Source organism: Heptranchias perlo, chromosome 38 (assembly GCF_035084215.1).
Source record: "Heptranchias perlo isolate sHepPer1 chromosome 38, sHepPer1.hap1, whole genome shotgun sequence".
NCBI classification, from domain to species: domain Eukaryota; kingdom Metazoa; phylum Chordata; class Chondrichthyes; order Hexanchiformes; family Hexanchidae; genus Heptranchias; species Heptranchias perlo.
Genome location: NC_090362.1, coordinates 8,725,809 through 8,750,501, shown reverse-complemented (window position 1 = coordinate 8,750,501; position 24,693 = coordinate 8,725,809). Strand labels below are relative to the sequence as shown.

General features: G+C 45.6%; 1 protein-coding gene across 12 annotated transcripts in view; it reads right to left on the bottom strand.

The window, feature by feature from the left end:
• The window catches only part of LOC137304714 (uncharacterized), a 217,036-nt gene that overhangs the window by 172,210 nt on the left and 20,133 nt on the right, over positions 1 to 24,693 (bottom strand). The window contains exon 2 of one of the 12 annotated variants that reach the window (XM_067973394.1): positions 668 to 3,669. The exons of 10 other annotated variants lie outside the window; for them this stretch is intronic. In XM_067973394.1, coding sequence (XP_067829495.1) covers positions 1,370 to 2,344 — 975 coding nt within the window. In that variant the 5' untranslated portion in view covers positions 2,345 to 3,669 and the 3' untranslated portion in view covers positions 668 to 1,369. One more of the 12 variants, XR_010958625.1, reaches the window with a different exon arrangement.

Here is a 24,693-nt window from a genome sequence, read left to right as displayed (position 1 = left end):
AATCATAGTATCATAGTAGGTACAACACAGAAGGAGGCCATTTGGCCCATCGTGCCTGTGCTGGTTCTTTGAAAGAGCTATCCAATCAGTCCCATTCCCCTACTCTTTCCCTATAGCCCTGTAAATCTTTTCCCTTCAAGTATTTATCCAATTCCTTTTTGAAAGTTACTATTGAATCTATTTCCACCACCCTTTCAGGCAGTGCATTCCAGACCATAGCAACTCTCTGCATAAAAAAATGTTTTCTCATGTCGCCTCTGGTTCATTTGCTGATCACCTTAAATCTGAGTCCTCTGGTTACCAACCCTTCTACCATTGGAAACAGTTTATCCTTATTTACTCTATCAAACCATTCATGATTTTGATCACCTCTATCAAATCTCCTCTTAACCTTCTCTGTTCTAAGAAGAACAACCCCAGTTTCTCCAGTCTCTCCACATAACTGAAGTCTCTTATCCCTGGTACCATTCTAATAAATCTCTTCTGCACGCTCTCTAAGGCCTTGACATCATTCCTAAAGTGTGGTGCCCAGAATTGAACACAATACTCCAGCGGAGGCCTAGCCTGTGTTTTATAAAGGTTTAGCATAACTTCCTTGCTTTTGTACTCTATGCCTCTATTAATAAATTGTAAACAATTTTACAACACCAAGTTATAGTCCAACAATTTTATTTGAAATTCACAAGCTTTCGGAGGCTTCCTCCTTCCTCAGGTGAATGTGGAAATGAAATCCTCAAACCCTTCGCATCTATAAATCACAGAACAGTACCTGGTGATTACAGATAGTCTTTCCAACTGCCCGTTGCCAAGGCAATCACAGTGTGCAGACAGAGAGGTGTTACCTACAAGGCCACCGAATATACAAACAACCAAAAAAAACAGAGAGAGGCAGAAACATAGAAACATCCGGAAGGAAGAGAAAGACAGCAAATGACCCGTTATATTAAAAACAGATAACATTTGTTCGCTGGTGGGGTTACGTGTAGCGTGACATGAACCCAAGGTTCCGGTTGAGGCCATCCTCATGGGTGCGGAACTTGGCTATCAATTTCTGCTCGATGATTTTGCGTTGTCGTGTGTCTCGAAGGCCGCCTTGGAGTATGCTTACCCGAAGGTCGGTGGCTGAATGTCCTTGACTGCTGAAGTGTTCCCCGACTGGGAGGGAACCCTCCTGTCTGGCGATTGTTGCGCGGTGTCCGTTCATCCGTTGTCGCAGCGTCTGCATGGTCTCGCCAATGTACCATGCTCCGGGGCATCCTTTCCTGCAACGTATGAGGTAGACAACGTTGGCCGAGTCACAGGAGTATGAACCATGCACCTGGTGGGTGGTGTCCTCTCGTGTGATGGTGGTATCTGTGTCGATGATCTGTCATGTCTTGCAGAGGTTACCGTGGCAGGGTTGTGTGGTGTCGTGGACGCTGTTCTCCTGAAGGCTGGGTAATTTGCTGCGAACGATGGTCTGTTTGAGGTTGGGTGGCTGTTTAAAGGCGAGTAGTGGAGGTGTGGGGATGGCCATAGCGAGGTGTTCGTCGTCATTGATGACATGTTGATGGCTGCGGAGAACATGGCGTAGTTTCTCCGCTCCGGGGAAGTACTGGACGACGAAGGGTACTCTGTTGGTTGCGTCCCGTGTTAGTCTTCTGAGGAGGTCTATGCGATTTTTCGCTGTGGCCCGTCGGAACTGTCGATCGATGAGTCGAGCGTCATATCCCGTTCTTACTAGGGCGTCTTTCAGCGTCTGTAGGTGTCCATCGCGTTCCTCCTCATCTGAGCAGACCCTGTGTATTCGCAGGGCCTGTCCATAGGGGGTGGCCTCTTTGACGTGGTTAGGGTGGAAGCTGGAAAAGTTGAGCATCGTGAGGTTGTCCGTGGGCTTGCGGTAGAGTGAGGTGCTGAGGTGCCCATCTTTGATGGAGATTCGTGTGTCCAAGAAAGAAAATGATTCTGAGGAGTAGTCCATGGTGAGCTTGATGGTGGGATGGAACTTGTTGATGTTATCGTGTAGTCTCTTTAGTGATTCCTCGCCGTGGGTCCATAGAAAGAAAATGTTGTCGATGTATCTGGTGTATAGTGTTGGTTGGAGGTCCTGTGCAGTGAAGAAGTCCTGCTCGAACTTGTGCATGAAAATGTTGGCGTATTGGGGTGCGAATTTGGTCCCCATGGCTGTTCCGTGTGTTTGGGTAAAGAACTGGTTGTCGAAGGTGAAGACATTGTGATCCAGGATGAAGCGGATGAGTTGTCGGATGGCATCTGGAGATTGGCTGTTGTTGGTGTTGAGTATTGATGCTGTCGCAGCGATGCCGTCATCGTGGGGGATACTGGTGTAGAGTGCCGAGAAGTCCATCGTGGTGAGAAGTGTTCCTGGTTCAACTGGTTCGTGGGTACTGAGTTTTTGTAGGAAGTCTGTAGTGTCGCGACAGAAGCTGGGGGTTCCCTGTACGATGGGTTTCAGGATGCCCTCGATGTATCCAGAGAGGTTCTCACACAGGGTTCCGTTGCCTGATACGATAGGACGTCCGGGTGTGTTGGCTTTGTGTATCTTTGGGAGGCAGTAGAAGTCTCCCACGCGGGGAGTATGTGGGATGAGAGCGCGTAGGATGCTTTGAAGGTCTGGATCGAAGGTCTTGATCAGTTTGTTGAGCTGGTGGGTGTGTTCTTTGGTTGGATCTGCGGGTAACCGTCTGTAGTGTTCCTGGTTGTCCAGTTGTCGGTATGCTTCTTTGCAATAGTCCGTTCTGTTCTGTATGACGATGGCTCCTCCTTTGTCCGCTGGTTTGATGACGATGTTGCGGTTGGTCTTGAGAGCGTTGATGGCGTTGCGTTGAGCTCGGGTGACATTCTGGACTGTCTTCTAAGTGCGGCTGATGAATCTGGCATTGACGCATTTCCTGACAGCTTGAGCATACATGTCAAGCTGAGGGCAGCGACCCTCCGGAGGAGTCCAGTGTGACTCTTTTCTCTTCGGTTGCTGTACCGCGGATCCCTCTGTCTGCTGTTCCGGATCATTGATTGTCTCATTGGGTTCGCTGCTGAAATCTTGGGGTTTGTGGAAGGATTCCCGGAGCCTCATTCTCCTGATGAATTCCTATGTGTCCGCCGCGAGACTAATGGGGTCCATTTTGGTAGTGGGGCAGAAATTGAGCCCTCGGCTGAGAACTTCGATTTCGTCTGGTTGAAGGGTGTGGTCGGACAAATTGACGATAGACTTCCCTGTGGTTGCAACCATGGTACCAGGGGAAGCTTGGTCGATGCTGGTGGTGATGCCGAGTTTCTCAAGCTTCTTGCTCTTGGTTTTCATGTAGGCAGCGTAGTTCCATTGCCTCATCTGTTTGGCGGTATCTCGTAGCTGGTCTGCTGTGTCCTGAGTACAGGTTGAGAGTATGGACTCTATCTTAGTTTCGAGGTTGCGGCATCTGCTGTAGAGTTGGTGTACGAGATGGTTGCAGAGTGTGCGAGAGGTACGACGGCAGAGTCTCTCAGCGTAATCCGAGTTGTATGTGGACTTGAGTGGGTTCGTGATCTGTAGTCCTTTCGGGATCTTGTCTGCTTTCTTGCAGCTCTGTAAAAACTTGATGTCTGTGTCTATATGCGCGATCTTCTTGGATATCCTTTCCACTGTGAGCCGGCAGTTTGTGGTGTCGATGGTAGCCATGATGTGGATCACATCATCTATTAATAAAGCCAAGGATCCCATATGCTTTTTTAACAGCCCTTCTCAACTAGTCCTGCCACCTTCAAAGATTTGTGTACATGCACCCTAGATCGTTCTGTTCTTGCACTCCCTTTAAAATTGTATCATTTAGTTTATATTACCACTTCTCATTCTTCGTACCAAAATCTATCACTTTCTCTGTGTTAAATTTCATCTGCCAAGTATCTGCCCATTTCACCAGTCTGTCCATGTCCTCCTGAAGTCTGTTACTATCCTCCACATTGTTTACTACATTTCCGAGTTTCATGTCATTTGCAAACTTTGAAATTATACCCTGTATACCTAAGTCCAGGTCATTAATATATATCAAAAAGAGCAATGTGGAATCACTTGATTTAGGTGTGTCTATATTTGACTGTGCATGGTCAAATGTTCCCAGTACTCTTGGCAACCCAGCAATGGTATAAAATTTGCTGAGTATAGTGCTGCTCCTCAGTTTTAGGGGAGTGTATATACTGATTATAGGAAAGGTCTCTATGACCTTCTGTATGAAACATTCTGTTCTCTCCACAGATGCTGCCTGGCCTGCTGAGTTTCCAGTGTTTTCTGTTTTTGCTTCAAGGTGAGTGCCTGACTGATTCTTACACAATTACAGCATATTTCCTGAAAGTAGCAAATAACACAGAATTTAATAGAAGCTCTTATCTTAATGGCTGCCAGTAAAGCAATAGCAATTACAAACTGAGTACCTAACACAATCTGTTATTCCTGACATGTATCAGTTAAGTGTTAGCCGTGGCTCAGTGGTAGGTAGCATTCTTGCCTCTGAGTCAGAGGGTCGTAAATTCAAGCCCCACTCTGGAGATAAGCACATAATCTAGGCTGACACTCCAGTGTAGTTTCTCATACCCCTGTGTCTTCCACTGCTTCAAATATTTTTCCTTAAGATACAATAGTCTCTGCCTCAACCACTCCCTGTGGCAAAGCATTCCATGCTCCAACAATAGTGTAGTGGTTATGTTACTGGACTAGTAATGAAATTCCCACCACGGCAGTTTAAGAATTTGAATTCAGTATTTTTTTAAATCTGGAAATAAAAAGCTGGTACCAGTAAAATTTGACAGTGAAGTTGTTTCTCATAAAAACCGAACTGGTTCGCTAATGTCCTTTAGGGAAGGAAACCTGCTGTCCTTACCCTGGCTGACCCATATACGACTCCAGTCCCACACCAACATGGTTCACTCATAACTGGCCCCAAGAGTGGCCCACCAGTATCTTTGGTCCGCCCGAAACCTGCTGGTCTTCCAGCTGAAGGAGTGTGTTGCCGACTGGCACACTCCAGGAGTACGTGCTGCGGGGTGCACTGAAGCGAGGTGCGACCTACACAAAGGCTCTATGGGGAAAGGCCACTAAGGCCATCCCACCTTGTATTGCACAGCATGTATTATAAGATAGGTACTGTGTTTAAATTGTAATATTAGAATCGTATTGTGTATGATCCGTGTTGTATTGGTTTGAATTGTATCGCCTTGGAATTGTGGCATCTTTAAATTTTATGAAATAAAGCATATATTGAAATATTTTTTAAAAGGCGGCCCACCACCATCTTCTCAAGGCAACTAGAGTTGGACAATAAATACCGGCTTTCCCAGCGACACCCACATCCCGAGAATGAAAAAACATGAATGAAAATATAACCCTCTGTGTGAAGAAATTTCTCATAACCTTTCTCCTTATTCTCTTATTTTAAATTGATGACACCTCGGCACCAACTCCCCGACCAGAAGAAATAGTCTTCCTATATTCACTCTTCAGAATTTTTAAAATCTCTATTAAATCTCCTCTTAGCCTTCTCTGCTCCAGCAGAAATTTTTTTTTTTTTTAATTCGTTCACGGGATGTGGGCGTCGCTGGCGAGGCCAGCATTTATTGCCCATCCCTAATTGCCCTCGAGAAGGTGGTGGTGAGCCGCCTTCTTGAACCGCTGCAGTCCGTGTGGTGACGGTTCACCCACAGTGCTGTTAGGAAGGGAGTTCCAGGATTTTGACCCAGCGACAATGAAGGAACGGCGATATATTTCCAAGTCGGGATGGTGTGTGACTTGGAGGGGAACGTGCAGGTGGTGTTATTCCCATGTGCCTGCTGCTCTTGTCCTTCCAGGTGATACAGGTCGCGGGTTTGGGAGGTGCTGTCGAAGAAGCCTTGGCGAGTTGCTGCAGTGCATCCTGTGGATGGTACACACTGCAGCCACAGTGCGCCGGTGGTGAAGGGAGTGAATGTTTAGTGTGGTGGATGGGCTGGTTTTTTTTGGATGGTGTCGAGCTTCTTGAGTGTTGTTGGAGCTGCACCCATCCAAGCAAGTGGAGAGTATTCCATCACACTCCTGACTTGTGCCTTGTAGATGGTGGAAAGGCTTTGGGGAGTCAGGAGGTGAGTCACTCGCCGCAGAATACCCAGCCTCTGACCTGCTCTTGCAGCCACAGTATTTATATGGCTGGTCCAGTTAAGTTTCTGGTCAATGGTGACCCCCAGGATGTTGATGGTGGGGGATTCGGTGATGGTAATGCTATTGAATGTCAGGGGGAGGTGGTTAGACTCTCTTTTGTTGGAGATGGTCATTGCCTGGCATTTATCTGGCGCAAATGTTACTTGCCACTTATGAGCCCAAGCCTGGATGTTGTCCAGGTCTTGCTGCATGCGGGCTCGGACTGCTTCATTATTTGAGGGGTTGCGAATGGAACTGAACACTGTGCAGTCATCAGCGAACATCCCCATTTCTGACCTTATGATGGAGGGAAGGTCATTGATGAAGCAGCTGAAGATGGTTGGGCCTAGGACACTGCCCTGAGGAACTCCTGCAGCAATGTCCTGGGGCTGAGATGATTGGCCTCCAACAACCACTAACATCTTCCTTTGTGCTAGGTATGACTCCAGCCACTGGAGAGTTTTCCCCCTGATTCCCATTGACTTCAATTTTACTAGGGCTCCTTGGTGCCACACTCAGTCAAATGCTGCCTTGATGTCAAGGGCAGTCACTCTCACCTCACATCTGGAATTCAGCTCTTTTGTCCATGTTTGCACCAACGCTGTAATGAGGTCTGGAGCCGAGTGGTCCTGGCGGAACCCAAACTGAGCATCGGTGAGCAGGTTATTGGTGAGTAAGTGCCGCTTGATAGCACTGTCGACGACACCTTCCATCACTTTGCTGATGATTGAGAGTAGACTGATGGGGCGGTAATTGGCCAGATTGGATTTGTCCTGCTTTTTGTGGACAGGACATACCTGGGCAATTTTCCACATTGTCGGGTAGATGCCAGTGTTGTAGCTGTACTGGAACAGCTTGGCTAGAGGCGCAGCTAGTTCTGGAGCACAAGTCTTCAGCACTACAGCTGGGATGTTGTCGGGGCCCATAGCCTTTGCTGTATCCAGTGCACTCAGCCGTTTCTTGATATCACGTGGAGTGAATCGAATTGGCTGAAGACTGGCTTCTGTGATGGTGGGGATATCGGGAGGAGGCCGAGATGGATCATCCACTCGGCACTTCTGGCTGAAGATGGTTGCAAAAGCTTCAGCCTTGTCTTTTGCATTCATGTGCTGGACTCCGCCATCATTGAGGATGGGGATGTTTGCAGAGCCTCCTCCTCCCGTTAGTTGTTTAATTGTCCACCACCATTCACGACTGGATGTGGCAGGACTGCAGAGCTTTGATCTGATCCGTTGGTTGTGGAATCGCTTAGCTCTGTCTATAGCATGTTGCTTCCGCTGTTTAGCATGCATGTAGTCCTGAGTTGTAGCTTCACCAGGTTGGCACCTCATTTTTAGGTACGCCTGATGCTGCTCCTTGCATGCTCTTCTGCACTCCTCATTGAACCAGGGTTGATCCCCTGGCTTGTTGGTAATGGTAGAGTGAGGAATATGCCGGGCCATGAGGTTACAGATTGTGGTGGAATACAATTCTGCTGCTGCTGATGGCCCACAGCGCCTCATGGATGCCCAGTTTTGAGCTGCTAGATCTGTTCTGAATCTATCCCATTTAGCACGGTGGTAGTGCCACACAACACGTTGGATGGTGTCCTCAGTGCGAAGACGGGACTTCATCTCCACGAGGACTGTGCGGTGGTCACTCCTACCAATACTGTCATGGACAGATGCATTATGCGACAGGTAGATTGGTGAGGACGAGGTCAAGTAAGTTTTTCCCTCGTGTTGGTTCGCTCACCACCTGCCGCAGGCCCAGTCTAGCAGCTATGTCCTTCAGGACTCGGCCAGCTCGGTCAGTAGTGGTGCTACCGAGCCACTCTTGGTGATGGACATTGAAGTCCCCCACCCAGAGTACATTTTGTGCCCTTGCTACCCTCAGTGCTTCCTCCAAGTGGTGCTCAACATGGAGGAGGACTGATTCATCAGCTGAGGGAGGACGGTAGGTGGTAATCAGCAGGAGGTTTCCTCTGCATGTATTGACCTGATGCCATGAGATTTCATGGGGTCCAGAGTCAATGTTGAGGACTCCCAGGGCCACTCCCTCCTGACTGTATATCACTGTACCACCACCTCTGGTGGGTCTGTCCTGCCGGTGGGACAGGACATACCCACCAGAGGGATGGTGATGGAAGAGTCTGGGACAATGGCTGAAAGGTATGATTCTGTGAGTATGGCTATGTCAGGCTGTTGCTTGACTCGTCTGTGGGACAGCTCTCCCAATTTTGGCACAAGTTCCCAGATGTTAGTAAGGAGGACCTTGCAGGGTCGACTGGGCTTGGTGTTTTGCCGTTGTCGTGTCTGGTGCCTAGTGGTCCGATGCCGGGTGGTCCGTCCGGTTTTATTCTTATTATGACTTTTCATAGCGAGATTGTACAACTGAATGGCTTGCTAGGCCATTTCAGAGGGCAATTAAGAATCAACCACATTGCTGTGGGTCTGGAGTCACATATAGGCCAGACTGGGTACGGATGGCAGGTTTCCTTCCCTGAAGGACATTAGTGAACCAGATGGGTTTTTACAACAATCCGGTAGTTTCATGGCCATCATTACTGATACTAGTATTTTAATTCCAGATTTTTATTTAATTAATTGAATTTAATTAATTAATTGAATTTAAATTCGCCAGCTGCCATGGCGGGATTTGAACTCATGACTCTGGATTTTAGTCCAGGCCTCTGGATTACTAGTCCAGTAACATAACCACTATGCTACCAAATAGTGCCAGTATCTAAAGTCTTTCCTCATAACTATAGTTTTCAATCCCTGCCGTCATCCTGTTGGATTCATACTGTACACTCATTATGGCGTTAATGTTCTTTCTATAATAGGGTGTCCAAAACTGCACACTTGACCCATCAAGCCATTCCTTCCACAAGTTATGCACAGTCCACCCATTCATAGACTCCACGCAAATTACTTAATCTTCTGAGGGAAAATTTTGCATAAATACTCTCCTATTAAATAAAAGGAGTAGAATACATCTCTACTTAAAAATGTATTTTGTACTTGTTCAATAAATACTTTTTAAAAATTCATTCTCAGGATATGGGCAGCATTCATTGCCCATCCCCAGTTGCCCTTGAGAATGTGGTAGCGAGCCTTCTTCTTGAACCGCCGCAGTCCGTGTGGTGAAGGTACTCCCACAATACCGTTAGATAAGGAGTTCCAGGATTTTGACTCAGCGACGATGAAAGAACTTCAATATATGTCCAATAGTCCATTACCTCTTTTCTTGATATATATTAATGATTTGGACTTGGGTGTACTGGGCACAATTTCAAAATTTGCAGATGACACAAAACTTGGAAGGGTAGTGAACAGTGAGAAGGATAGTGATAGACTTCAAGAGGATATAGACAGGGGTGGCTTGGGTGGACACGTGGCAGATGAAATTTAACGCAGAAAAATGCAAAGTGATACATTTCCGTAGGAAGAACGAGAAGAGGCAATATAAGCTAGAGGGCACAATTCTAAAAGGGGTACAGGAACAGAGAGATCGGGGGGTATATGTGCACAAATTGTTGAAGGTGACAGGGCAGGTTGAGAAAGCGGTTACAAAACATATGGAATCCTGAGCTTTATAAATAGAGGCATAGAGTACAAAAGTAAGGAAGTTATGTTGAACCTTTATAAAACACTAGTTCAGCCACAACTGAAGTATTGTGTCCAGTTCTGGGCACCGCACTTTAGGAAAGATGTCTTAGAGAGGGTGCAGAAGAGATTTACTAGAATGAGTCCAGGGATGAGGGATTTTAGTTGCATGGATAGACTGGAGAAGCCGGGCTTGTTCTCCTTGGAATAGAGAAGTTTGCGAGGAGATTTGACAGAGGTATTCAAAATCATGAAGGATCTAGACAGAGTAGAAAGAGAGAAACTATTCCCATTAGCGGAAGGGTCAAGAACCAGAGGGCATAGATTTAAGGTGGTTGGCAAAAGAACCAAAGGTGACATGAGGAAAAACTTTTTTACACAGCAAATGGTTAGGATCTGGAATGTACTGCCCGAGGGTGTGGTAGATGTAGATTCAATCATGGTCTTCAAAAGGGAACTGGATAAATACTTGAAAGGAAAAAATTTGCAGGGCTACGGGAATAGAGCGGGGGAGTGGGACTAGCTGGATTGGTCTTGCATAGAGCCGGTGCGGACTTGATGGGCCGAATAGCCTCCTTCCGTGCTGTAATCTATCTATGATTCTATGATTCTAGTGTGTGACTTGGAGGGGAACTTGGAGATGATGGTGTTCCCATGTACCTACAGCCCTCATTCTTCTGGGTGGTGGAGGTCGTCGGTTTGGGAGGTGCTGCCGAAGAAGCCTTGGCGAGTTGCTGCAGTGCAATCTGTAGATAGTACACACTGCAGCCACTGTACGCCGATGGTGGAGGGAGGTTTAAGCTGGTGGATGGGGGTCCGATCAAGCAAACTACTTTGTCCTAGATGGTGTTGAGCTTCTTAAGTGTTGTTGCAGCTGCACCTATCCAGGTAAATGGATAGTATTGCATCACACTCCTGACTTATGCCTTGTAGGTGGTGGAGGGGCTTTGGGGAGTCAGGAGGTGAGTCACTCACCGCAGAATACCCAGCCTCTGAGCTACTCTAGTAGCCAGAGCATTCATGTGGCTGGTCCTATTGAGTTTCTGGTCAGTGGTGACCCCCTGAATGTTAATGGTTGGGGATTCGACGGTGGTGAGGGGAGGTGGTTAGGCTTTCTTGTTGGCGATAGTCATTGCCTGGCAAAGCTGAAACCATTACCAATAAAATGAGTACATTAGCTCATCGCTAATAGCAGGTATGAACTAGGTGATAAGAGAGTGGATAAATGACTCACTGCGGTTTTTAAAACTGAATCTATCTATATTGTCCACATAATCAAAACAAACTGCTGGAAATACACAGTAGATTTAGTCAGCAGCTGTAACAAGAAAAGTCAGTTTAATATTTCGGGTAAAACCTTTCACCTGAAGGGTTTTACTTGAAATGTTAACCTTGTCTTTTCTCTTTAAATATGCTGACTGACTCATTGTGTACTTCCAGCATTTTCTGATTAGTCTCAGATTTCCAGCATTTTAAAAATTTATTTTCATTGCGATTGTCCACATAACCAATTCCCAAAAGAGTCAACTAATAGATTCCCTGGAATACAGTAACCTTTAGAAGATCAGAGGACATCGCCAGAAGATCGGAAGATGTCAAGAGACACACCCCAATCTTTAGAACAAAAACACGAGATTGTAATGACGTACTCGTGGATCGCCTAGAAAACCCTGTCTCAGATTCCAACCCTGTTCCGATTCCGACATCGCTGGCTGTGAAGTGGGAGGGGTTCAAACCCTGTGCTGTAGGATGCAGCCTCACATACGGACAGGTGTATGTCAGAAATCAGTAGCTATTTACATACATCAGATCAATATATGATGCAAACATTCATGACCTTTACGTCAATCTGTCACACCTGGCCAGTTTCTCAACCTCTAACGGAGTAGGTGGTGAATGTGGTTGTAGCCATTGAACAATGGCACTGATGCTGCTGGAATTTCCCTATATTTCCAACATGGATGGGGAGCCTCCCATAGGAAAGTAAAGAAAGAAAGAAAGAACTCACATTTATATAGCGCCTTTCATGACCTCAGGACGTCCCAAAGCGCTTTACGGCCAATGAAGTGCTTTTGAAGTGTAGTCACTGTTGTAATTTAGGAAACGCAGTAGCCAATTTGTGCACAGCAATGTCCCATAAACAGCAATGTGATAATAATCAGATAATCCGTTTTAGTGATTTTGATTGAGGGATAAATATTGGCCAGGACACCGGGGAGAACTCCCTTGCTCTTTTTGAAATAGTGCCATATCACACATTAAAATAGTGCCATGGATCTTTTACATCCACCTAAGAGGGCAGATAGGGCCTCGGTTTAACGTCTCATCCAAAAGGCGGCAACTCTAACAGTGCTGCTTCAAAGCCCATTGTACAGATATACGCCTCAAGAACAGGGAGATCCTTTTGGTGATAATTAAACATTCACCATCTGCTGATACAATCTTTGTCAGTTAGATTTTATTAACATAATCTAATTATCATATATAAGTGCAACGCCTCCCTAAACAACAACTTCAATGTGCCACCATGAGGAATGGATGCAAAGCAAAGAAACAGTCCTAAATCATTATGCTCAAATCTCCTTGTCAACCGGACCTTGATATCTTAAAAGAAATACCAACCGCAAAAATGTTAATGTGTGATCTGGTAAATTGGAACAATCTCTATCAGAACATTGCTATCTTGGCCTGTCGTCACACCCTACCGCTCAGAAAACCCCGACTTCATCCACCCGAGGGTTGCTAACCCTCCAAGATTGTCCTGAAGTCTCCAGGAATTGAAGATTGATCTCCAAGGCACTGCTGAGATTTATTGAAGTTGAGAATCATCCAATCGGGTAATGAAGAGTCCGTTCGCTTCCGAATTGGCCTGGGCAGGCGGGGCACCGCAAGGATGAACACATTGGTAGACCAGTGGTGGGGGCGGGGCAATTGGAGACGGCAGGTCATGTGATGAAACCTCCAGGAATATGTTTAATCAAAGTTGGTAACCCTAATCCATTCTCAGACAATGCAGATCATAGCTACTGCTGCCGGGTGCAATATCCCATCAAAGGGACCTAGGGGTTCCGGTACATAGATCATTGAAGTGTCATGAACAGGTGCAGAAAATAATCAAGAAGGCTAATGGAATGCTGGCCTTTATATCTAGAGGACTAGAGTACGAGGGGGCAGAAGTTATGCTGCAGCTATACAAAACCCTGGTTAGACCGCACCTAGAGTATTGTGAGCAGTTCTAGGCACCGCACCTTCATAAGGACATATTGGCCTTGGAGAGAGTGCAGCGTAGGTTTACTAGAATGATACCCAGACTTCAAGGGTTAAGTTACGAGGAGAGATTACACAAATTGGGGTTGTATTCTCTGGAGTTTAGAAGGTTAAGGTGTGATCTGATTGAAGTTTGTAAGATATTAAGGGGGACGGATAGGGTGGATAGAGAGAAACTATTTCCACTGGTTGGGGATTCTAGGAGTGGGGGCACAGTCTAAAAATTAGAGCCAGACCTTTCAGAAGCGAGATTAGAAAACATTTCTACACACAAAGGGTGGTAAAAGTTTGGAACTCTCTTCCCCAAACAGCAATTGATACTTGCTCAATTGCTAAATTTAAATCTGAGATAGATAGCTTTTTGGCAATCAAAGGTATTAAGGGATATGGGCCAAAGGCGGGTATATGGAGTTAGATCACAGATCAGCCATGATCTTATCAAATGGCGGAGCAGGCACGAGGGGCTGAATGGCATACTCCTGTTCCTATGTTCCTGTGAAGTAGCTGAACACTGACATTATCTGATCAAAAAAATGAAAATGTTTCGATACTTGACAAACATCAAGCAACTCAACAGAAAAGGAAGCTTTTCTCTGTGCTTAGTCATAATATGAAACAAAACTCTTGTCGCTGGTTTGCTAAAGGTACAAGTCAGAGATCCAACTAATTCTCAGACAGGTGACAAGTTACGGTTCTCTGGTTGAGGAGGGGAAATGCTGAACATATTTGTTGAAAAATCATCTGAAACCCAAGGTGAGCCGCCAAACATTCCACTAAAGTGCGGCAATTGAAGCAGCCGAATCAAGACCATCACAAGAAAGTTAATATCTTTTATATCATTGAAAAGCAACTGGCTGTAATAGCACCATGAATTACAGTACTCTTGGTAACATTTTGCTTTCTTGAAAGCTGGAGATAAGCTCTACATAGTTGGTAAATCAGTGTATACAAATAATTTCCTTTTGCTAATCTGAATGCGACTAAAAATACATTTGAATTAGTTTTAAAAGGAAGAGTGAATATGTGCCAAATACCTGTGACAGAATAATGCAATCTTTGGCCCAGGCTATAAATATTCTCCTTAAGCTGAGGTTTGGTTCATTGATTTAGATATTTTCTTCACTGGCCCTTATGGAAATTAAGTTACAGAGATTAATTCCTATTCAACAACCTTGTTTTCAACAATTAGCAGGCTTGCATAATTTAGATTTGTGCATTTTGATCATTTCAATACCTTCAAAAGCAATTTTCCCCAATGGGTAACAACTATTTCTGTTTGCATGTAAGCGTCTGGATTTTATAATAGCACAAATATTGTTTTTGCAAATGTGCTTATGTCACACGATTGTCCCCGTGAGCATTTGAGTGTGAGCAGTCTTTTTCATCCTTATCTAGACACTTTATCCATCTCATGGTTTCCCCATACTTTTTTGTGGCACAACTGTGGATGCAACTATGTAAAAATTAAATACAGGCTGTATGAAGATTTAAGGTGTCAGCCATGACTCAGTTGGTAGCACTCTTGCCTCTGAGTCAGAAGGTTGTGGGTTCAATTCCCACTTCAGCCACAAAATCTAGGCTAATACTCCAGTGAGGGAGGGCTGCACTGTTGGAAGTGCCATCTTTTGGATGAGATGTTAAACTGAGATCCCGTCTGCCCTCTCAGATGGACGTAAAAGATCCCATGGCACTATTCAAAGAGCAGGAGAGTCTCCCATTAGTCCTGGCCGATATTTGTCCCTCAACCAGTATCACTAAAACAGATTATCTGGTCATTATCGCAATGCTGTTTGTGGGACCTTGCTATGTGCAAATTGGCTGCAGCATTTCCCTACTTTACAACAGTGACTACACTTCAAAAGTACTTCATTGGCTGTAAAGCACTCTGAGGTCATGAGAGGTGCTATATAAATGCAAGTCTTTCTTTATGATGCTGGTTAGTGAATAGTGTGGTTTATAGTTGCCATCTTACAGTAGCAGTAAATGTAATGTTAGTCCGTGGCAGTTGCACTATAACGGGGTACAGTGTGTACATATGTACAATTCCTTTTTCCAAACTCAGCAATCCTCAACCAGTCTCCACGCAGCATCCAGAATAAATAGGGGAAACAAATGCTGCACGGGCCCCGAGCTAGCCCTGGGAGTGAGGATTGGCAGGCGAAGCTTATATTTCAGCCATGTGGGATTTGGAAGATAAATCCACATGTCTGTTCAGCAGCAGTGAATTCCTGAGCTCTAATCATGCACTTGGAGTGAGACAATCGCAAGCAAATCGGAGCCAGTTATATTAGGTTGGGATCATTTAACATTCCCAAAGGGCATATGATTCAGTAAATTAGTATATGAATCCAATATCCTTTTGAAATATTTAAGTCAGTATAAAAATGGGAACAGCCAAGAAAAACATTTAAAAATGTTAACACCGTGAATCTGAAATAAAAACAGAATGTGTTGGAAATACACAGCAGGCCGGTCAGCATCTGTAAAGAGAAAAGACGGATGAACCTTAACCCTCTCGTTCTTTTAGCTTTTTGCACATTTCTTTGTTCCTTTAATTTTTTTAATGTTTCTTCCTATTGCCTGGCTGAGGTGATCTAACAATTTGCTTTTATATTAAGCAGGTTACAGGCATTCAAGCCATTGACTCCACCTCTGTGCTTAGAATTCTCTCCCACCTCATCGTTTTCTAATTGTTTGGTTTCCCTAATGTAGAGGAGACCAGACTGTGAAGAGTAAACCAGTATACCAGATTGGTAATTCCACCATGTGAGGCAGCAATTTACCCATATTTCCTCCAATCTGGTATTACTGTATTCGCTACTCACGGTGCAGTCACCTCTACACCGGGGACACCAATCAAACATTAGATAACCACCTTGCCAATCATCCCCACTCCGCCCACAAGTGTAGCCCTGATCACCATTTTAGCTTCCTCTCCCATTTCCACTCTGACCTCTCTAGCTTTGGCTGCTGCACTGGTCCAACAAGGTTCAATGCAACTTCAGGAATAGTATCTTGTCATTCTCTTTGGCCATTCTGCAGCACTTTGGTTTGAACATTGGCTTTCATAACAGCAGACCTATGCCATATCCTCCAGTTTTATTTTCAGCAGGAGGTGCAAGGTGGATCTGTGTCTGGGGGACGGTGGGGGGAAAGCAGGTTGATGAAAAATAGGCCTCCCATCTGTCAGAACACACTGCCTGAAGGCGAGGCCTATGCTCATGCAATTAGCCCCTTTATTTTTCTCTTTCCTACTGAGTTTTGCCAACATTTTCTATTTTCATTTCATGCTTTTTGCATTTGCATTTTTCCCCCTCTTCTAATTTCCTGCATCTTTCGCCTTTTCATTTGTGCAGACCTGTGAATTTTCATCCTTGAGTTTATTCGCATCTTTTTGCCTTTTTAGCATTTTTCTATTGCCTCACTTATAATCTTTTATGGATGAGATGAGAGGTGCGAGATGAAAGGTAAGGACAGGGAAACACAGACAGTGAATGAGCTTTAGGAGAGCAGAAGAAAGTCGGGAGATCAATCACAAGTGCAGACTTGTGAGATTAAACCATTGAAGAAGATAGTGAGGAAGGAGTACAGGAAGGTAAGTCCTTGAATGTCGGAGCAGAGGAAGAGGGATTCTGGGTCTGAGGTTACTGGAAGTGGTGAAAGGCTGGTCCTAGTGTGTGAGGATGCTGGGATGGTGGTGGCTGGGTATAGAGATCCCAGTGATGATGCAGTTTCCAGATGCCAGTCAGAAAAGCAATAAAGACATCACACCTGTACTCACATTGGCTCCCGGTCCTGCAACAGCTTGATTTTAAAATTCTTATCTTTGTTTTAAAATCCATCCATGGCCTCGCCCCTCCCTATCTCTGTAACCCAGAGTACTAAAAGAGGTAGCCATGGAAATAGTGGATGCATTGGTTGTCATCTTCCAAAATTCTATAGATTATGGAACAGTTCCTGCAGTTGGAGGTTGGCAAACGCAACCCCACTATTTAAAAAAGGAGGGAGAGAGAAAACAGGGAATTACAGACTGGTTAAGCCTAACATCAGTAGTAGGGAAAATGCTGAAGTCTATTATAAAGGATGTGATAAGAGGACACTTAGAAAATATCAACAGGATTAGTCAAAGTCAACATGGATTTATGAAAGGGAAATCATGTTTGATAAACCTACTGAAGTTTTTGAGGATGTAACTGGTAGAATAGATAAGGGAGAACCAGTGGATGTGGTTTATTTAGATTTTCAGAAGGCCTTTGATGAAGTCCCACATAAGAGGTTAGTGTGCAAAATTAAAGCACATGGGATTGGTGGTAATATACTGGCATGGATTGAAAATTGGTTAACAGACAGGAAACAGAGAGTAGGAATAAATGGGTCTTTTTCGAGGTGGCAGGCAGTGACTAGTGGGGTACTGCAGGGATCAGTGCTTGGGCCCCAGCTATTCACAATATATATCAATGATTTGGATGAGGGAACCAAATGTAATATTTCCAAGTTTGCTGACAACACAAAACTAGGTGGGATTGTGAGTTGTGAGGAGCATACAAAGAGTCTTCAAGGAGATTTAGACAAGTTGAGTGAGTGGGCAAATACATGGCAGATGCAGTATAATGTAGATAAATGTGAAGTTATCCACTTTGGAAGGAAAAACAGAAAGGCAGAGTATTATTTAAATGGTGATAGATTGGGGAATGTTGATGTACAAAGGGACCTGGGTGTCCTTGTACACCAGTCACTGAAAGCAAACATGCAGGTGCAGCAAGCAGTTAGGAAGGCAAATGGTATGTTGACCTTCATTTTTTTTTATTCATTCATGGGATGTGGGCGTCGCTGACTAGGCCAGTATTTATTGCCCATTCCTAATCGCCCTTGAGAAGGTGGTGGTGAGCCGCCTTCTTGAACCGCTGCAGTCTGTGTGGTGAAGGTTCTCCCACAGTGCTGTTAGGAAGGGAGTTCCAGGATTTTGACCCAGCGACGATGAAGGAACGGCGATATATTTCCAAATCGGGATGGTGTGTGACTTGGAGGGGAACATGCAGGTGGGGTTGTTCCCATGTGCCTGCTGCTCTTGTCCTTCTAAGTGGTAGAGGTTGCGGGTTTGGGAGGTGCTGTCGAAGAAGCCTTGGCGAGTTGTTGCAGTGCATCCTGTGGATGGTACACACCGCAGCCACTGTGTGCCGGTGGTGAAGAGAGTGAATGTTTAGGGTGCATTGCAAGAGGATTTGAGTACAGGAGCAAGGATGTCTTACTGCACTTATAAAGGGCCTTGGTGAGACCACACCTGGACTAGTGTGCGCAGTTTTGGTCTCCTTACCTAAGAAAGGATATACTTGCCATAGAGGGAGTGCAGCAAAGGTTCACCAGATTGATTCCTGGGATGGCAGGATCGTCGCATGAGGAGAGATTGGGTCGACTCGGCCTGTATGCACTCGAGTTTAGAAGGATGAGAGCGGATTTCATTGAAACATTTAAAATTCTGACAGGGCTAGACAAACTGGATGCAGGGAGGATGTTTCCCCTGGATGGGGGGTCCAGAACGAGGGGTCACAGTCTCAGGAAATGGGGTAGGACATTTAGGACTGAGATGAGGAGAAATTTCTTCTCTCAGAGGATGGTGAACCTGTGGAATTCTCTACCACAGAAGGCTGTGGAGGCCAAGTCACTGAACATATTTAAGAAGGAGCTTGATAGATTTCTAGATACAAAAGGCATCAAGGGGTATGGAGAGAGAGCGGGAATATAGTATTGAGATAGAGGCTCAGCCATGATCATAGTGAATGGCGGAGCATGCTCGAAGGGCCGAATGGCATACTCCTGCTCCTATTTTCTATGTTTCTATGTAACCTTCTCCAACCCTACGAGATCTCTGTGCTCCTCCAATTCTGGCCTCTTGTGCATCCCCAATTTTCGCTCCACCACTGGCGACCGTGCCTGCAGCTGCCTAGGCCCTAAGCTCTGGAATTCCCTCCCTAAACCTCTCCTCCTCTCTACTCTCTCTCCTCCTTTAAGACGCTCCTTAAAACCTACCTCTTTGGCCAAGCTTTTGGTCACCTGTCCTAATATCTCCTTCTGTGGTTCGGTGTCAAAGTTTGTTTGATTACATTCCTGTGAAGTGCCTTGGGATGTTTTACTACGTTAAAGGCGCTATATAAATGCAAGTTGTGGTTGTGTTTGTTGTTGTTCGTGGCTATAACCCGAGATCTGGCTATGAAGTTCTTTAAAGTGCAATGTTGTCTTTGAAAAAGCGTAGTAAATACCTTAACGAATTTAAAGCTGGTTCTTGGGTTGTGGTGAAGAATGCAGTGAAAGAGTTTTTGTCAGGGGCAGGCTGAGAGCCAGCAGGAGTGAGCGGGGGCAGGGCAGCCAGAATTGATGAAAAGCAGCAGAAGCAGAGGAAGACACTCGGGACAGGTGAGAGTGGTAGCAATGAAAGACGGCAGGAGGAAACAGTGGGGTGGGGGGGGGCGGAAGGCAAGGGGTTTAAGGAGAATTGAAGCCGACCCTTCAATATTGGAAATTTTAGAAATGGCCTTCCTCTGCTATGAATTGGGGAAGCCTCTGTTGTTTAAACAGCATTCTGTAATTACTGACTTCAGTTAAAGTATAAGTGTTGTTTGCACTTTAAATAACAGATTTTCCCAGCTCAGTGGTGGGGAAGGCCTTTAGGGAACCCCATACCCTGTAGTGGAATAGCTATGCTCCTGACTGTGGCTGGGAACAGGCTTTCAGTTGTTTAAATACTTTGTGCACTTTTACTGTGCTGGCTTGGAGTACAGCTTGTACATTGTGGGGCCAAGAGGAAAGTATCAGAGTAGGGACGGCGCAGAAAGTCATCTTGGCGGGCAGAGGGGGGCTGGGGACAGCGGGAGGGATAACAGTGAGAATTGTCAGGTGGCAGGCCTGATTTTAGCAGGCCTGCACTGACTATGCATCTCCTGTTGGTCATACCTACTTGCTGTACCTGGGGTAACGCCTGGGCACTACTTTTAACTTCATCATCCCTGTTTTCAAATCCCTCCACAGTCTTGCCCCTCCCTATCTCTGTAACCTCCTCCAGCCCTACAACTCTCTGAGATCTCCGCGCTCCTCCAATTCTGGCCTCTTGCACAGCCCCAATTTTCATCGCTCCATCATTGTAGCCGTGCCTTCAGCTGCCTAGGCCCTCAGCTCTGGAAATCCCTCCTTAAACCTCACCGCCTCTCTAGCCTCTTTTAAGATGCTCCTTAAAACCTACCTCTTTGACCAAGCTTTTGGTCATCATATTTCCTTATGTGGCTCGGTGTTAAATGCTATTTGATAATGCTTCTGTGAAACGTTTTGGGATATTTAATATGTTAAAGGCCCTATACAAATGCAAGTTGTTGCTGTCGTTAAGTATGTGGACTTACCATTATACTTACCTTTCGATCCTCCCAACACTAGGTGGTGCTACTGCTGCTCCAAAGTCCAACTTCCAGATCTGCTCCTATAGTTGATGATTCAGGTACATTTGCAGCGTTCCCTGAAGTTTTTTTTTAATATTAATATTTTAAAATAATTAAATTTTACATTAATTTAACATTGATTTTGTTTCTTGCTGACCCCAGCATTTTCTTCTTTAGCTCCTAGTGGGCCTCTAGCTACGATTCCCCTATGTTCCTAGTACCTTCGGCCTCCTTTTTTTTTATTCGTTCATGGGATGTGGGCGTCGCTGGCAAGGCTGGCATTTATTGCCCATCCCTAATTGCCCTCGAGAAGTGCCCTGAAGAACAAATTTGTTCAATGGAGTATTTGTGGTCAGTGTGGTGAAAGAGGCTGGGACGGTATTAAGGGGGGGGGGGGGGCGGAGGGAAAGAGGTGGACAAGAGGATATAGGACGTAAGGGAGTGCTGCAAATGGGAGATGATGGGAGTGAGGTTTGGTGGGACAAGGAGGCAATGGTAGGGAGTAAGAAGATGAGCCGGAAGCAAGAGGGAGTGATATATTGCTTGGGAGAGAGGTGCTTCTTTTATAAAGGTTTAGGAGGGGATGTGGGAGCTAAGGCAGCTAGGGAATGAAGCAGTTTTCGGGAGGCAGTGGGGAGGAAAGTAATGAGAATTTTGGGAGTGGTATGTACTTGGGATAGAGGTGTCAGCAATGAAGGAGCAGGGGATAGTTGAGGCAGTAAGAATATTAAAGCAGTGAGTATTGGTGCGATATTGAGTCGTAGAGGTGTGAGTTGGTGGGAATTTAGGTTGGTGCCTAGGGCAAGTGAACATGGTGGGGCTAGTGTGTAACTGGGGAGGGAATAGATACTATTTGGGGGAGGATAGTGAGTAGGTAAGGGGTGGATATTGGGTATTGCGGGTGGCGGGCAATTGAAGGAGTGAATGAGCACACATAAAGCAAACTTAAGAGTCTCACACTTTGTTACAACAACTTACATTTATATAGCGCCTTTAAAGTAGTGAAACATCCCAAGGCACTTCACAGGAGCATATCCCAACAAAATTTGACACCAAGGCACTTAGGGGCTATTAGGACGGCCTGGTCAAAGAGGTAGGTTTTAAGGAGCGTCTTAAAGGAGAGAGGTAGAGAGGCAGAGAGGTTTAGGGAGGGAATTCCAGAGCTTAGGGCCTAGGCAGCTGAAGGCACGGCCGCCAATGGTAGAGCGATTAAAATCGGGGATGCTCAAGAGGCAAAACAATCTTTTTTCAAAAGAATTGGTTACTTCCTGCTGGGCTTGTCTGACTTTAAGCCAGAAATTTACAAACAGGTACAATTGGCTTCTGATTGACCTCAGGAAATTAGAGGCAGATATAATAGTCTGGATCTGCTTATTTAGACCACTTCCCCAAAGGAAATACTTGAGCAGTGGCTTTAATGGGGCAGGCCAGCTTAGCAGCTAAGCATGACCACCCATGAGCAATGCCATGAGAGATCTGCTAGACGGAAAGAAATGAGAGCGACACTGAATTAATCAGAAACATTTCGCACAAGATGACAGCTGCACAAGACAGAAACAAAAACGTTGATGTACAGACAAACAGGCATAGATGGATAAACAAATCTATGGTTTTAATTATGTTGGTGCTGAAGTGTATTTGGATTTAAGGTGGGACAAGGATAGAAATAATTATTGTTACTACAATTAGGAGACATGGCTTCACAAGATCCTAAGATCCCAAGATACTTATGATTGAAGAAGGTCATTCCACCCATCTTAATCCATCTTTCCAGAACAACACTACACTCCTCCCTCTGTAGCATCTAATTGTTTCTTAAAGATTCCAGGGTTTTCGCCTCCACCATTCTGCCTGGAAGTCCACTCCAATTTTATTACTCTCTGTGTGAAGAAAAACCTCCTAATATCAGTTCTGAAGTTACCATTTACTGGTTTGAACATGTGTCCCCTTTAAAGTAGTATTCCGGATTAACCTTTTATATCTCTATAAGATCACCTCACAAACGCCTCCTTTCCAGGCCCTAGAGTCATAAGTCCCAATATTGACAGGGAGGCAGGGAGGCAACGGGACCCCTTTTTCTCCGGGGGGGGGGGGGGGGGGGAAGGAACATGGAAATGGCAGGAACGCGGAGGACCTACTGAATTTAACAGCAGGACCTCTGTCATTTTTTTTACTCCGTTTCCCGGCCGTCTTCTAGCCAGATTGACAGGCTGGCCGGCTGCTGGGTGGGAAAGCCAGCGGTAGAAGGCCACAACCGGGAACCTTTGGGGACGGACCCCGGCAACCAGGAAACATCATAGAATGGTGGCGGGTTGGGGGGGGGGGGGTTGGACTGGCAATCAGGAGGAAGAGGGGACCGGGAGAGTTTGCGGGTTTGGATGGAGGGGGTTGGCTGATCGCGGCAGATTTGCTTGAGGGGCCGGGAGAAAGCACAACTGCTCCTCCTGGCCTATAAGCAGTGCTCTAAAAAGCACTTACCCACTTGATCCAGCACCTCCCGCTTCCCTTTAGATGCTGGGTTTCCCGAAGAAACCCGGCCGGCCAGCGTTAAATTCAAATGGCTGCCAAAATCTGAGGAACGGAGCCTCATTAACATATTGTAACCACGGAGCCGCCTCTCCAGAGTGGGTTACTCGGACACCCCCAAACCAGCCGCTATTAAAATGGAAATAGGCCTGTTTGCGGCGGGTTGGGGTCAGATTTCGCATATTTGCCAATTTAACACCACCCCGCGACCCTCTCCTGCCCATCATGGGGGTTTAAAACTCCCCCCATAGTGTCTCCAATCTTTCCTCATAACTCAGACCCCTGACACTAGGGATCAGCCTCATGGCTTTTCTCTGCACTGCCTCTAGCACTTGAGTGTCTTCCTTGTTTCTCAGTGACCAGAAGAGAACACAGTACTTGATGCAGTCTGACCAGTGCACTGTACGTTTTGAAACAGATTTTTTTCTGACTTGTATTCTACTTTTCTGGTAATGTCAATCAACATTCTACTGGCTTTGTTGATTGCTGCTCTATATTGGTTGGACATGTTGAGTGTTTAGTTTACTAAGACTCCTAGGTGTCTTTCAACTTCATCCTTAGCTATTTCAATACCCTCCTTGGAGTATGTATGTTGCTTCCAGTGTAACCTCTGTTAGTATCACTCCGCCAGCATTCACAAGCTCACAAGCCACTATGGGCCCAGCACCGAATGTAGGCTAATCTGTTCTCACACCCCGATAGTCATCAAAGTATGGAAGGGTCATTGAAGGGTTTTGCAAATAACCTTCTATTGAAATTTTAGCACGTTGTCCTGGTTGACTGCCTCCAAGGATAATGATATCTGTCCTATCTCTAATGTACTATACAGAGCATGAAAGTATCTCTGGGGAACTCATTGAAGTTCATCACTGTTGTCAAAAGAGAACAAGAAGTGCATGAATTTGAATCTCAAGCAGCTTCAATCAAAAGGCATTTTTATTAAGTCTTCATTACTTGATCTAATAGGGAGAAAAAATTGGATAGGGCCTGTTTTTGGGTGGGAGCAGCGTGATGTCCTATTACCCTGCACTCAATGGCCCCTGCGCAGGGAGGACGAGACTTTCGGCAGGCCTGAGGATTCCCTGCAATTTGCACTTTCCACCACCAGGGGGAGCTCCAATCTCTTAAAGGCATGCTGTCTGTTAGAAATCTCTTAAAGGTATCTGGTACCTGTTATTTGCTGAAAATAAGTCTGCTATCTGCAGGGAGACTGAACGGAGATCAGACATCGCACACGTAAAACACAGATATGTTTATGTCCCTATGTTTACAAACTGATACGTTATGTTAAAACATTGATTAAAGGTTGCGCACCACTAAATCCCACATCCTCCAATCTGCCGATCTGAGTTTATACCAGGCCTGCGAGAATGTGTGCACCTAGGTTCTCTGCTGATGTACTAGAGGCCTTGGTGCAAGAGGTGAACAGAAGGAGGGACATCCTATATCCATGGTGGGTGGGGGGGGGGGGGGGGGTGGGGGGAGGGCAAGAGGCCCTCCAGACATATACCCAAAAGGCAGTGGGAAACGAAGTCAATGCCAGGCAAACAGCAGCATGAACATGATGCAGAGCAGGCAGAAGCTCAATGCTTTGACACGAGTGGTCAAGGTGAGTGAGGTCAACTGTCAAGTGGCATCTCCTACCAACTGCACCACTGGCCACATCCACTGCACCACGGACTACACTCCCCCATCACCCACATACCAACAAACTCTTTCAATCAGTACTCAACTCTTCCAATCAGATGCTTCC